The 16232-nt window shown below is 36.6% G+C and overlaps 1 protein-coding gene across 6 annotated transcripts in view; it reads right to left on the reverse strand.

Moving 5' to 3' along the window:
• RPS6KA5 (ribosomal protein S6 kinase A5) overlaps window positions 1-16232 on the reverse strand; it is a 72871-nt gene that overhangs the window by 14501 nt on the left and 42138 nt on the right. For all 6 annotated transcript variants that reach the window (XM_038138554.1, XM_038138559.1, XM_038138555.1 and 3 more), the window contains 6 exons: window positions 9817-9967; window positions 8460-8621; window positions 7135-7260; window positions 6241-6374; window positions 3045-3138; window positions 633-803 (listed from right to left, as the gene is read on the reverse strand). In XM_038138554.1, the coding sequence (XP_037994482.1) occupies window positions 633-803; window positions 3045-3138; window positions 6241-6374; window positions 7135-7260; window positions 8460-8621; window positions 9817-9967 (838 nt within the window). The remainder of the gene's footprint in view (window positions 1-632; window positions 804-3044; window positions 3139-6240; window positions 6375-7134; window positions 7261-8459; window positions 8622-9816; window positions 9968-16232) is intronic.

Consider the following 16232-nt stretch of genomic DNA (forward strand, 5'->3'; position numbering starts at 1 on the left):
TAACCTACACTATTTTCAGGCTCAAGAAAACATACACCCCAACCCATTGCTGGCAAAAGCACCCAAGGAAACACTGGCTCCAGGAATCAGAACAAAGCCAGTGGTCAATCTTATAACAGTAAACTGAATGGTCTAGAAGGCACGATGTTGCTGCACAACGAAACTATCAGAAAAGCAGTTACTGAAAAATAGGTATTAATAAATTGTTTCTTTTGGGAAACTACTGAACTCACCGAACTCAAATCACACATCTCTCAGTGCTCATTTCGTACTTAACTGGAAAAAAAGCCCTACTAAGGAAATTATGATCAAAAGATGGAAATGTACAGGCAAAATACCCAAACAACCTAGCTCTGCTTATGAACTGTTTCACACAAAAAACACATACTAGTGAAAAATGTCCCCAAATAGGCAAAGAATGTTTTTGAACAAGTTAAGAGTAGAGATTGCTTACAGTCACTTTTACCTATGAACAGAAAAATATCTACAGAATTTGCTAAGTAAAAGTGGTAATATCTAATTAAAAATACAGAAGTAGAAAACTCCATAACAAAGGCTGGAGAAACAGAGATACATCACATTCCAGACAGTCAATAACTTATTGTCTAAACATATATATCAAGTCACTATACCTCAGGTTTCAGATCTCTGTGGACTACTCCTACATCATGCATATGGCTCACTGCTGAAACAAGTCTGCGCATAATGTGACTGGCTTCAGTCTCACTGAAATGTTTCTTTTTCTGAATACGTTCAAGCAATTCTCCTCCCTTCAGCAATTCCATTACTAGGAATGTGTGAAGCTGAAAGAATAAAAATATAGCATGTTAGAAATTTAACATTACAAACCAACATTCACTCAGGAGTTAGGTGCTATTCTGACAGGTTCTCGATGTTTGAAGAAATAGCACTGCTGCTTGTAGTAATTTGGAAAACCAAAAAAAGCACCAAATCTCAGGTGGCATTTTTCCCATCAGTTTTGTTGAGACTGAAGAATAATGTCTTCCCCATGTGCACCCATATTTATTAACAAAAATGCAATGCCATCAGCTAAATGTATACATTTGTAGGGAGATGAAAAGGCTTTACTTAGGTTAACAAGTAAAGCTGGAAAAAGCAAAACTTTTGCTGCTTAAGCCTGTTCTGATATAAGGATATGTATCTATAAATATGCAAAAGGACTTAACACTTAAATGTTATTAAATCCTTTAAAAGCACCCTGAAACTTATCCTCTGAAATCAAAAATTATCTAGAACTTGTGACTTCATCCCCTACAGAGTAGTAGCCAAAACTACTCCATCATTAGAATTACAATAGATATCTTCCAAAAAATAAGAGCTTTTTTAAATTAAAAAAAGCAATGAGTTTTTAGAAGGTTGGTCTCTTCAAGGCAATAAATAAGCAGGGTCTTAGACAACATTGGCACACAGTCAACTGCAATTCCAATGTCTTGCCATTAAACAAACAGCAGACTTCTCAGAACAAGGAAGTAAAGTCAGCATTCTGAAAAGGCAATGGACACAGGCATGCCATGGCTTCCAGCTCTTCCCTCCCCTGAATGACTAATAAAAGCAGTATTTGCAAACAAAGCAAAAAAGTTCTGAGAAGCAGTCAAAAAATGGAATTCAAAGCAATAGTCAGAAGGTGCACACTTTATATACCAAAGAACAGAAGCAGAGCTATGTGGACATAAAACAGTAACACTTCTTAGAACAACCAAGATGCTTAGTAGTGCTTGAATGACATCCTCTCCTGCATATTTTCTTTATGCCTTGGGAACATCTGACAGGAAAGTTAAAAAGGATAAAAAGACTTTTTTCACTAGAAAACTTCTGGCTCACCAACTCTGCAACCCAATATTATATGGTTGGAATACTGATGTGGAATTTGAACAGACTGATATCAGAGCAAGTTAAAAACTGGAACTTCTTTTTATTAAGACAGACTGCAGAAAGGTCAAAACTGGAAAATTCCCATCAGTTTTGGTCTTCAGAATATTGTGCACAAGTAATCTGAAAGGTAACACCTGGGAGCTACCAGAAATAGCTAAAAATACAGTGGGTTGGTTGGTTGAGAGCAGCCTATTCAGTGGCACAGCAGTCTGGAGAACCATTTTTTTTAGATTTAGCATATTCATTTTACTCAAAGGAAACTGAAAGAACTGTCCTGTTCTACACATGTACACTCATACTGTGCATATATGTAAAAGAAGGGTTTTCTTGTCATTAAAAATTACAGTACAGACACTGTATCCTCTCGGTGAATTTTGAAGCGCTGTACATGAGCTCTCTGCTGGTCCCAGTACAAATAGCATGAGGGGGACAGACTGGGATATGTGGAGAGGTAAGAGACCCCTTGTTCCATTACAAAATCTACAGACCAACATAGAACAACAGAGTAGTCTAGGTTGGAAGGAAGCTGTACAGGAAGCTGTACATCTGGGCCAAAATCCTAGCTCAAACCAGGGCCAACTTTCAATTCAGATCAAATCATTGTTTATTCCATGCTGTGGAGTTTGCATTACATTAAAGGAAAAAGACAGTTAAGGTATCTAAGTAAACTGATCTTAACAGATTTTCAAATAGATGCTCTACTTTCACATTTGGTAATCTGGCAAGCTATTTAGTTATCTCCATTAAGTTACTAATGTGTAGGAAAAGATACTAGATATATAATCTTCATATGCAACATTTCTAAATTAATTCACAAATACTGTTTTAAGATTTATAATGATTCTGGGGAAAAGGTGATAACACATTTCAGTATCATAGATACACAAACTGGGCCATCAACACATTGTATGATGGCAAACAAAGACAAAACAGAACAATTAACAGAATTCAAGCCTCTAATTTTTTTGCATACTGTTTTGGTAGAATTTGTTAGAATGCACAATTTCTGCTTCATTTTCTATACTGACTAGACAAAAGCCCTAGGAAAACAAGTTATCTCCACAGTTACAGAATGCTTAAGTCCAAAAAGTTCTTGGGAAAACACACGGCAATATGTTTGGTAGGTGCTGATTACAGTTTCTTCAAAATACCTGGTCATGAAAAACTTCATGTAACTTCACTACATTCGGATGTCCCTCGCAGAGCCTCAGAGCTGTTATTTCTCTCTGGGTGTTGGCTTCCATTCTGGAAAAATTGAGCAGTCATCTTGTACCAATTTTACTGAGCAAACTGCACATTCTAAGTGTTATTTTTTAGCTGTTTGCAATCCATATTTTTTTTTACTATTACAACCATTTGAACACAATTAAATGCGTATTAAAATTAAGTGGAGAAAAACTCTCCTCATAACCCTGCAATTGAGTCCATTAAAAACCCACACCCAATTCAAATAATGTTTTTAATGCAACTGCAACTTCCTACAGCAAAAGCTGATGTGATAGAGAATAGTTTCAATCCTAAACAAACTATGCCCTTAGTCCAGAGCAATTTCACTTCACCTCTGTTACTACCAATATTTGTTAGTTCACCTTTATCTTGGCCCAATCTTTTTCCATTCTTAATGGGGACAAGTACTTCCAAAATGATATGGAAACTATGAACTGTACTAGAAAAAGAGTAACATCATCTATATATGAAATGTGTGATACAAATGAACCCCTAAACAGAGCACTGTAAAAATCTGAAATGGAAGAGATAAGAGACTATTTCCAGAGAAAAATCATGGCATAAATTCCCTTTCAAGTACTGAAATCTATAGCCATAAAAGTGAAAATGGTGAGTGTTGTAAAAACTACATGAATAGTGACAGAGCAGAACAATTTTTTTCCACTAGTTAGATACACTGATAAACTTTTGGCAAATAATACCTGAAAATTTCTGCCAAAACTCTTTCTGAGAAAGGTTAATCCTGTACTGATTTAGAGAATGGCTTTACATGCAACAGATAGATACATTCTCTCACCACACATTTTCTTAATTTTTGGTTGCTTTTTTTTTTTCCTAATTAGGATGAGAACCACAATGAGAATTCTATGCAAGAGAATTCTGTCTTTCTGTAGGCTTCATACAACGAACAAGTAAACTAAGCTGTTCCACCTGCATCTCTTCTGCTGAAATTTTCTAACTTAAAGTGACTTCTGGTCCTTTAAGGAATTAAAAAACCTGACTCACAGAGTCTTTCCCCCTAAACTAGTATCAGAAGGAAGCAGACCTTGGAAACAGATGAAAAAGGTTCAGTATCATGAGCACAAATCTTTGAAATTTGTATGTGGGCTTTTCTGAATATTTTCCCTCTGTAAATAGTTACCATCTCAGATTTTAAGCAACCTTGTGAAAAACAAATGAGATGTTCTAAAACAGTAACTCAAGCAGGTTTACATTGTTTCAGTGGTCATCAGACTTAACAGAGAAACGTAAAAAAGTTGGTTGGGGGCAGGTCCAGCACTATTAAAAACGCAGAGGAACTGCTCATCTGAGCTTTCACCTCAAGTATCATGAAAAGGTTTCCCTAGATGTAAGATTCCCTTTTTGGGCATGTTTGCCTGGTAGGAGTGAAAGACTGACTTTGAAGCAAAGAAGTTCCTAGAAACTTACTGTACTTTTCCTTTCAGCAAGATTTAGTGGTGTGATCCTCAGAGCAATATTACTTACAGATTCTAATTCAAGTTGGGTTTTGGCCAACTGTTCCGAGTGTGGGTTTACTGCTAACTCTAAATACTGTAAAAACATGCTGAGTCTGCTCACACCCTGCAATCCTAAAAAAAAAAATAATTCAAAAATCTCTGTATACAGATCACTTCTTACCTTCATTTAGCCTGAGCCACCAAGATGAAGGAGAAAGAGCAAAAGAACCCATGAATAATATAATTCAGGGACATAAGTTCTAGAACTTAAGTTCTAGGGGAAAAGTCAATACTGGTCTGCTCACATATCCAGAAACAAAATGCACATTATGTCAAAATGAGATGGGAGCACTAACCTACAGCTCTGCTGGTACCACAGAAAAAAGCTTCTGAGTGTAGACACGTGGAAGAGATCTCCACATTAAAATACCCAATGTAGGTGTCTACCACACACCACTTAAGATCTCATTATAATGAGTGAAATTCCCGTGAATCCATCTTATAGGGTGAACTAGTTCACTGTAACATACATACCTAGAGTAGGATTCAGTGGCCTAAGCATAGGAAGAAGAGCCTGGAAGATGACATCAGCCATGAAGACATCTACAAAAAGGTAGCAGTCACAAGACTGATGGGAACCAGAGGACAGAGAAGACAGCAACAGATGCTAAAATGGCCCTACATAGATGTCTATGTTTAAGTTACTGAATCCCACTTCTAGTGCAAGACACTTTTAGGCAGGCTTCCATGAATTTAGCAGACCTCAGAAAACTAACTCAGACACCTACACTTCAGCTTCTTGTTCTTGAACCTGTCCTATTCAAAAAGCATATGACGAAGTGACAGACACTTAGGTCTGGCAGACAGCTTCTTCTAGAGTCTGGAAAAACAGAGGTAAAGCCAAATGTCTTGGGCAAGAGATCACTGAACTATCATTCTGACAGCAGAACATTTCTACTCTCCTGCCAGCATTCTGCAACACACTAGGGATGTACTTACTAATGAACTCTGCAAAATGAAGGCAAAAATCCATCTGCTACTCAAAGAATCCCTTATCTTTATTCTTCTCTGAGCAGAAACTCACAGAGAAAGCCATTCTGGAAGAGAACCAGATGGTACCCGTGTACAAAGCAAGTCAGCTGCATTCATTGTGGTGTTCTCCTCAGAACATCCAGGAAACAAGATACAACTTATAATTCCATAGTCTAATTCCATTTTATACACACACACACACTTAGATCTGAGGCAGCTCACACTGCAGACCATTCCTAAAAGCAGTATCCTAGGCAATCAACTGGGCTGCTTAAGAGAAGGAGCTAGCTTCAGCCTACATTCAGTTCACCTAAGTGTCAAGATAAAAGAACCTTATACCTTTACTTTGTTAGAAGCAAAATTAAGGGAAAATAATGGTAGAATACAACTAGGAACCACAAAAGTACTCTCTAGGTTTCTTCTTGTGTCCCAACTAGAATAACATTTTATATCAAAAGACTCTCAGAATCTTTTAACGGTCATAAGGTTACAATGAGTTTCGGTAGATTAATAGAACAAGAAATATTTTAAAGCTATTTTTCCACTTCCAAAAATGTAGTGAACATTATTCTACTCCATGGGTGACAGTAAGCAAAGAAAATATTTTTATTGTCTTATAGAATATTTATACCTTTTGCTAATTATTTTTACTGCATACTCTTGGCTAGTTTTCTTGTGTAAGCACTTTCGACAAATGGAAAAACTTCCTTCTCCCAATGGTTTCTCTTTCAGATCCAGTTCATAATGATGATAAAATGGAGAGTCCTGTTAGGAAACTGTCTGTATTTAGTTTTGCAGAATATTTTTAGTATACACAGTCAAAGACAAAGAGTAAAATGTCATGAGAATTTTTCATCTATATTTATAACTGTAAAAGAGCTCTCTTTTCTTAAAATATAGTCTTAAATTTTACTGAATAAAATGCATAAACATTATTCTAACAATCAAAGAGTAAAGCTTACATTACAATAAACAAACAATCACTAAATAAATCATTATTACTACAACAGTTGAAGATACAAAATATTCAGACAAACAGGATCAAAGATGGTCATACATACATTTATCCACAAAACTATGTTCTCATTTGAGGACATCACAATAGCATGTGTTCTTATAAGGCTTCACACAACTATATGCTCTTTTGGGTAAATATAACATAGGTGGAATTATTATATAATAAAGTAGCTTCAGAAATATCTACAGTGTTTGGCTGAATAATAACTATCAGGAGTCTTATTGTCTTCTTCTTATTGTTATTATTATTACTACTATACTTCAGTCTTCTGGCAAACTAGACAATCATCTTATTTTTCAAATTAAACTTCAACAATTTCTTAATAGTATCACATGCAAAATGTGATGGATCATCAGATGCTTGAATCATCTGAGGAGCCATTACAGAGAGCTGATAAATGAATGATGACTATTTTGTAATCCATAGCCTAGCTTATGATTGCTGCTTGGGAAGTTATACACAGTTTTAATTTAACCAAATTAATTTAAGTTTTGATATTATTATTACCTTCATCATAGCACTTCTGGCAATAGTTGTCATTCCAGGTCGCTCATCCCCCACATAAAACTGGAAAGGATCTACTGTAGCTGCATTGCGTTTAAACAAAATAGAAGGTGCAACGAAAGAATATCCCTATGAAATTAAAACAGCAGAAAATGGTATAGCTTGATACGGTTGCACATAAACTACCATAATACATATGAAACAAAAGTGTCAGAAGAATTTCTCAATAAATCAGAATTTTTGTATCATAATAGAGAGATTGTAACTTACTCTGTTCAATATGAATAGGTATCTTCCTGGAATTAGTTATGTGGCCCTCCACAGTCAGAAACAAAACAATAATACTACAAGAATTCTAATTAATGCTAATCTGGCTCAGCTACAATTGCATTACAATAGTGACAAAGGCTTGTACTTCAAACTAGCCAGCTTCCCTTAACACCTTAAAGTTAAGGCATGAAATAGTTTGTATGTTGTGATGTAAGCATCAAACAATTTTAAATGGATAAACTTTCTATCAATGTGTGTGGGCAACAATGTGCCCAGTTTGAGTATCATAATCACAGCTGTGACTATCACTGCAGGGTGAATCAGATGTTATTGAGACACGCATAACCTGCTTGCTACAGTCACTGTGAATCGAACAAGATCCAAGATATGACACTGCATTCCTCTATCCTGAGGATTAAGCTGCTCAAAAAAAGACAATAAAAAACAACAAAGCACAACAATGGGAGAAGAGAAAGCCATCCAAACTGCTGTTCACCTCTGCAGTTTTGGTACCAAGCTGTTTCTGCCCATTTGACATCCAGACTGTGCAGTCTAAGAAGGGATTGTTCTTTAATAGCATGGAAGGAGCAGTAAGGAAAGCTTTGTTACTCATCTGGAAACATCAGTCGAGTAACTAGAGTGCTCTTACAAAACATGGAGTTTCAGCTCCCACTTTCCAAAGGATTACTTCAACTAGCAAATAATGTGGAAATGGGAAATACATTGCTCTTGTCAAAGCTGGCAGCCCAGGCTGATGGAGTCAAGATGACAAGACTCAAAGTACGAATCAATAGAAACAGACTGACTTTAGTTCAACAAGTAGGACATTCAGCTGGGAATGGAGAAACAAGGAATTTCATATTTGCAGTAGGACTGTTTCCACCTTTCTCATTTTGCAATTATTGAGCAAAAAGCCCTGGGAACTGGGACTAGAAGGTACACAATTAATTTCGAAAACTTAATAGGCAGGAGGTGGAAAAAAAAGAAAAGCTATCTATACATTAGGAATTGTTAAAAAATAATTTTCCTTAAAAAATTAATTTGAGTTTTTAAAATACCTGAAATATTCTTTCGGAAGTCTGAGGGGTTGCTGCAGGAGAGTATGTTGGATCCATTTCTGTAAATTCTTCTGCAAAATTACTGACATCCAATTCATCTCTGATTACTGGTTTAAATGGAGCTGGTATTTTTTTGGCAGCTAAGTCATCCCAATTCATATTCTAAACAAAAAAATAGGAAAATAAATTGAATTTAATGAAAATTTTACAGAAATATATTGGAAAGCGAGTCTTGTCTCAACACACAGTCCTAACTCCCTTTGCCATTTTCCACAGGCAGATGAAAAACATTCAAATTATGCTCTACTGATCTGCTTAGTTAAAGCCAAGCCGTATCATACTTATTTGTATGGAGACAGAATCCAAAAAGAAATTCAACATAATTTAACAGTGGAGATGTGCCAAACAATTAACGTGATGGTCCTTGAATTTCCTCCTCTATTTCAGAATAAGCAATATTTATATTTTTGCAAGACACAGCGCATGCATGCAGCATCTTCAAGTTTTCATTGCCAATTTCTATGCTTAATTACTGATGTCAGCTTTCAGAGCCCAGAGAGCATAAACCTCCAAATTCTTACTTTTAGGCATGACTAGAAAGAGGAAGCACAGAAATAGCAGATATGAGAAAACTGCCCTGTTACTGTAAAGAACTGGAACTGAAATTACGTAAAGAATAGAAAGTGTTATATGATAGCAAAATGCATCTCTCAAAACAAACAGTGAATTAAGGAAGTTTAACTCTGTTTAACTCTATTTAACTTCAGAAGCACCATAAATACATAATTTATTTTTTCAAAAAAAGCACACAATTTTAACCACAATGGATAGAACACTACAGATATTGTATGCAAATCCAATCTTCATCATGGTTTGAAAGCAAATGTTAATACATTGAAATCTGAACAAAATTAAAATTTACTATACAAGACTAAAGATTTAATAAGCCAAGGAAAATAGAGGAGTTTGGTGAATTTTATTAATATTAGAATTTTACTAATAATTCTAGTGGCAATCTTCAAAAAATCCTTTCAAACAAAAACCCAACAGACAACACAACACAATTTCAGTGTTTTACATTAAACCTTCTGATTTCAGCAATGTGTCTTTTGGCTTCTTCAAGTAACTGATAGATACAGAGAGAATATATTAAAAACCTAGCATGCCCTTCTAATACACACAAAATCCACACATACAAATACATGGCAATTTTTACTAACTTCAATGCAATTATTCATGCAACTAATAGGTGTCTAAGTTGTTCTGTTAACAGAACAACAGAATTTCCTTAAACTTTGATTTCACAGGCACTAATGCAGAATAAGTGGGATCTGGTGAGTTTTGTTGTTTGCTTTACCTGGAAAAAGGGATGCTGTTTGATTTCATCAGCATCAGTGGGACCACAACCCAGCCTCTTCTTGGGGTCTTTCATTAGAAGACGCTGAATTATATCCTTAGACAGAGCACTCATTTCTTGTGGATAAGGTGGCTCACTTTTTAATATTCTCCTTTAAAACAAACAAAATAACAATGTGGAAGTTACTTAAAATGTTGAGAGTTAAAGAGTTGCCATACTAATGGAAGCATTAACGTTTTACTTAAACTTCTATTGTACCCAGGAGGATGACAAATAAGAAACCAACATTTTTTTAAATAAAGGAAGGTTTAAGGAATCACGGACATGAAACAGAACACCTGAAGAGATAAATTATGTAACTCAGTCCACAAAAAGAGCACAGTCCTCAATTTCACATACTGAGTTTACTATTTAAAAGAAATCTCATAGTTGCAACAGATAGCTCCACAAAGAAATCAACTTGATGCCTAATAGCAGTCAAACCAAAAATAAATTCCAACATTAAAACATATTAGAAAATAAAGGAAAAAAAAAACCACCAACGTATTTGGGCCATTGGAGGGTTGCCTTCACCCTCTGTGTTGTGTTCAGTGCTCATGCCCTTGTCTCAAATGAAGGCACTATAACTGGAAAAGTTTTAGAGAACAGTAATAAGACTAATCAGACATAGAATGTGTTTTATAGAAAGGTTTATAAGAAGAGGCTAGGACTATCCAGCTGACTGAAAAGATGACTCAAGGGAGCTGGGCAGTGTTTCCCTCAAAACAGTAAAGAGAAAGTAAACAGAGACCTCACCGCTGTTTCAACACAAGAACTAGAAACCATCACGTTGTGCCAGTGGAAGTCAAAACCTTGGAAGCCTAAGTAGAATCACATTTCAATACCTATCTTTTATATCTGTAGTTCCCACAGTTCTATATAAACAGGTAGGCAAGTTTTCCTTCAGTTAGTCCAAATCTAAATACTGAAGCTAAGGACTCTAAAGGAAAGTAACACATCCAAAGACACATCAAGAGGCTTAAAATAAAGACACAAAAAACCTTTCAGCATACAAAATCACAGAAGAGTTGAGGTTGGAATGGATCTCTGGAGGTCATCTGGTCCAACTCCCCCTGTTCAGTTACCTAGAGCCAGTTGTTCACCACCATGTACAGAAACTCTTTGAGTATTCCCAAGGAGAGAGACTTCATCCCCTCTTTTGGGAAGCTTGTGTCAGTACTCGGGCACACTTGCAGTAAAAAAGTGTTTCCTAGTGCTCGGAGGGAACCTCCTGTGTTTCAATTTGTGGGCCTTATCTCTGGTCCTGTCACCAAACACCACTGGAAGAGCCTGGTTCCTCTTCTTTGCACACTCTCTTCAGGCATTTATGCACATTGATGAGGTGTCCCTAAGCCTTCCCTTCTCCAGCTGGAAGAGTGACAGCCTTCTCAGCCTTTCCTCATACTGTCATCAGCCCTTTGCTGCACTCTCTCCAACATGTCCAATATACCACTTTTATGCACTGGAGAGACCAGAAGTGGAACCAGTACTCCAGCTGTGGCCTCAGCAGAGCTGAGTAGAGAGGAAGGATCATATCCCTAACCTGATGATACTTTGAGTAATGCAGCCCAGGATACCATTTGCTGCCTTTGCAACAAGGCCACATTGCTGGCTCATGTACAGCTTGGTGTCTACATAGCCTGATGCATACTCTCACTGTGGTGACTTCATAGTAGGGCTTACAGTGCCTCCACTAAATACAAACTGAAAGATTTTGAAGCCACGAGAGACTGAGGCTGAAATTACTTGAATTTGTGGCAATACTAAGATCTCAACTATTATATGTTTCTGCCAGAGCTTAAGTTGATCGCTGCAGGACATTCCTAAATTTTGTTCAGTTACTGCATTACACATCCCTAGAGTTAGTTATCCCATGAGAAAATTTTTATCTTGAAATCTCTAGCTTCTTTGAGTAGTCTAAAAATAGATGCAAACAGATTGCTTCCTAAATAATCCTGTTCTGGCAGTGTGGAAGAACAAAACCAAGTTCAAAACATGCCTATCCCAGGGGTAACTTCTACAGACATAGCATCCAATGCAAGCGAACAAAAAGACAAAACAAGATAACCTCTTGGTTTAAGTAATGCTGAAAGAGTTAGGAAAATACAGTCTGAGTTTTAAGATGGTGCAGAGGTCCAGGATTGTTTTTTTAAATTATATATATCTGCCAGTAAGGGTCTAAATCACAGCCTTTCTGCTAGCAGAAGTAACAGCAACCATAAGACTTCTCTTCAACTTCTGGACACATTTCACATTACAGAACAGGAGAAGAAAGCACAATATTATCAAATGATTTTTTAATTAAGCATGTTAATACCAAATTTAAACATCACTAAATGAGTATTCTTACACTGCAGGAGTGGTGGAGAAGTAAAGATTGAGTCTCTTCTGAAATCACCCAGTTTCAGAGAGGGGAAGCAGTTAAGGAAGTAAGAAAACCTTCCTGTTGTAAAGAGAGAAGACAGGACACCTTGATAGAAAAATTACTTTATTTACAGGAGGGCCAATGAAATCTACAATGTTTTCATAGCTTGAAAATCATTGCAGTTAGATAAGTCTGAAGAAGCTTCTTTATCAACCTTTCTGATAAAAGAATCAGAAAGGTGTGTAACACAGATTCTGGAAAACAACAAGTTCTCTTTGTGCTCTTAGAACGGAGGAAAATCTCCCCAGTCAGTATTTTTTGAAATTGATTCCTAAAGCAATGAGATTGAAACTCTGGGATGTCCTCAGAAATCAAAAGAGAAATTCTAGAGCAAGTCCTCTTCCACACACTCCAGGAACCTCCTAAACTGCTTCCTCTCTGGTGCATTGTATATTCAGCAGATGTACAATAAGTTTTATATTGAGAAGTATCTTCCATCTCCTGACCATCCTAGAACCCACTGCAGAAAAGGCAGAATTTTGCCATGTTCCATTACAAGGAGAGTCACGTAAGTTGCCAGTGGCTTTAATTCAAAAATACTTTTGAGGTTGACTGATACTGAAAAACACTGATGATGCTCTGGATTGGTTTACAGAACCATATTAAAGAGGTAGTGAAGACCAAAGCTACCTTCTTTAGAAGTTCCAGGAACCACATAAAATTATCATGGAATTGAAGTATGTGAAGGTGCAATCACATTAATTAGGATGGGAATCAAGCTGTCAGTAAAGAAAGACCAGATCGGTCAACATGTGAGAGAGCAGAAATTCATGAAGCAGCTTGATCAATTAAAGAGAGTCTGATTTCAGTAGTTCAGCATTACTGAGTGCTGTACTGAAGGTAACTCAAGGCTCTAACAGTAGTCCATACAGTGCTCAGAGGAAGGAAGCTGCACGTATCAAAATCCCTTTTGGGATGTGTGTCCTTCTGTAAAGAAGCTACGGACTTTAGCATTAACGACTCTTTCCTTTTCTCAATCACCACCATCCTTTTGTGCATTTCATGTTTATGGCGTTGTCCACACTGTTTATGGCAGTGACTCAGTAACAGTAACAGACACAAGCAGGAAGAATTAAGTATCCCAAGTGACAACTGGGAAAGCTGAAGGAATACTCCGCTGTATTTACTGCTTTTCGTGGCCTGGTATAAGCCTTCTGAGCTAGGGCAAGCTGAGATTACTCTGCTGATGAGAGAAACTTTCTTTAAACCATCTGCGTTACTGAAGGGTTGAACGGATCTATAGGCAGACTCACTCATGCACTCTGACATGCATCTAAACATAAAAATGCTGTACCTTATAGATAGGCAGCTAAAAGCTCGAGGACAAAATACCTAGAACAAATCATGCAAATTAGAAGTTGGATTTAATGACTACTCTGTCCTTTAAAAGATCTAGCAATCACTAGAGTAAATCACTGATTTAAGAGGGAAATCAGTAAAGAAGGGCATCTCAGAACACAGCTGTTATGTGCCTTCCCAACAGCTCTATGAAGAAAGGGTTTCTTGCAGGATCATAGATGAAGTATCTCCACAGCATCTAATAGATTGTCAGATTTCAGCTGTCCTCCATGAAGTTTAAATAAAGAATGTCAAATAAAGACCACAGGCTGCTACTGGTGTTAGTATGCTAATATGGTACCATATGCTTCTACAGATTATTTTATAGATGTATATATGCATTTAAAAGAAAAAGTTTCTATCTATTCATAACCCTAAAGCTGGTAAGATTTTTTAAACTGCTGCACAGTTGCAAACTAGTACTCCAAAACCTTCCTTCTCATTTTATATCCTATACATGACAGGACCCTCAAAAGTCAGCCCCCTAAAATGGATTTGTCTGTCTTTCAATTCGGCACTACAAACTACTTGTAGTCAAAGTGAAAATACAGGCTGTGTAGTCAGTCCCAGCCCTTGCCTATGCTTTTGCAGGATGGCTCTTATCCCTGGCTCTGCAGCAATTAAAGTTCAGAAATCTCAAAAATGAAAGGAAAATTTGGGAAAAAGGAAAAAGAAAGGGGAGAGGGTGCACTAGAAAAGGAAAGATATTGGAGTAGTTATGTGACTCTTTTTTTGAGTTTAACAACCCATACACAAATCATGTGAAGGAGAAGCCTTCGGAGACTGTGATAAAAGGAAACATTTGCACTTACTTAACTTGCATTTTCCATGAAAGAAGTCTACAGTGTTGCCAAAAAGAATAATATAGAAGAACAACACAATTTCTCATCAGAAAGAGAAAAAAAGAAACTAGGAACTATATACTGTTTCCAATACAAGAATAGAACTCTCCCTTGGAGAGATATTTTAGAACAAAGTTTCATTCTCAAATTTAACACCAGACAACCATTGTGACACATGAGGGAGTAAAATTATCTAAAAATATCTAAGATTACTTCCTACCTAGGTAAAATAAAAGAAGGACCTGGATGGATTTAAAAGATGACTTTTTTTCCCCCCTAAACTCAGAAAAGTAAAACCATGCTTTCAACAGCTTGTGAGCAAGTAAAAAACTGAATTCTCTAAGTCTGCTGCAACTGGCAAGTTTAAGCATATTTAGGTCAACCCATGTAATTTCTGGTTAGAACAACCTTGCTATCAAGAAAGAAGTTTGTAACAACTCATATCTTTGTGCCAGTAATTTGATTATCGGGGCAACTATCACTATTTCTGTTTGCCTGCTCTTGGCTACCCTCAGGGAAAGCTCCAAACACACTCCTGTTCTCCTGAAGGCATGCAGCAGTCACTATACCCCAGAAGGTTCCACACAACTCAGTGCAGCAGCCAGGGCAGCAGCAATGCTCTCCTATGTTCTTGAAAGGATCATAACATTCATGACATAAACTGCAGACACATAACACTGAAATGATCCAACAAAGAAACTGCTATCAGTGGACAGGATTTATGAACCACTGGGTCTTATGAGTATAGGAGTAACACCAGAGAGATGAAATCTAGTCTGAAATGCAATCATATAACTGGGAATAAGAAGATTTCAGCTATATAGCTGGGAGGAAGAACTACAAACCAGAGGGTCATCAGTTGAAAGAGACAGAAGAAGAAAAGGAATTAGATCTATCAGACCAGCACTAGTATCAACAGGAGGAACCCACGAAAAATGAAGAAGTATTTTTTTGTTCAGATGGTAAATTAACCCTTCCTTAAGATCTTCTTGAAACATCAACAAGAATAAATTGTCCATATGTAAGAAAGAACAACAGAAGCTAAGTTAAGAAAAGGCTTTTTCAGGAAACAGGAAGACTGGGAAAGATCTTCAATATAGGAAACTGCAAGAATTTAACTTCTAAATTTATCAAAATAAAAACTGAAATACCACAGGACTACTGTCTATAAATGCATAGCATAAACATCCACCAGAACATAAACAGACTGAACACCAACACAGCAAACTTGCCACAGAGAAAGTTTTTAGCTGTCAGAGCACAGATGTTAGCAACCTTGTAGTTATTCAAATTATCAGAAATATTATCATCTTAAAAAGCACTGAAGGGCCTACCAAAAGAAAGTCAAGTCCTGTAGAATACATAACTAAAAAGTCTCCCATTTTTTGGGAAACAGTATCTGTAAAGTTCAGTTCAAGGTTCTCTCTAAAAAAAAAAAAAATTGTTACTCCTTCAGAGTCTCATCTAGTAAATCTTGGGAATCAAAATTACCAAATTCAGCCACGGGATAAGTAATCAATCAACCAAACTTTTAACCTTAAATAGGGCAGAAAGAGACAACTGAAGTTTTAACTGCAATATAATAACCAAGCAGGTGAAGTCCTGAATTTTCTTTCATTAAAGGACTCCTCTCTCCCCTGCCTTTTTTCTACTGACTGTCTAAGTTTCCTGTTTGCTGTGGTAGAGAAGTAAAAACCAATAAACAGGCTTTATTCTCCCAAGAAATTGCCTGAATTTATATTATAGGTAAAATAAATTCTCTAAATAATTAT

The sequence above is a fragment of the Motacilla alba genome, chromosome 5 (assembly GCF_015832195.1).
Source record: "Motacilla alba alba isolate MOTALB_02 chromosome 5, Motacilla_alba_V1.0_pri, whole genome shotgun sequence".
NCBI classification, from domain to species: Eukaryota; Metazoa; Chordata; class Aves; order Passeriformes; family Motacillidae; genus Motacilla; species Motacilla alba.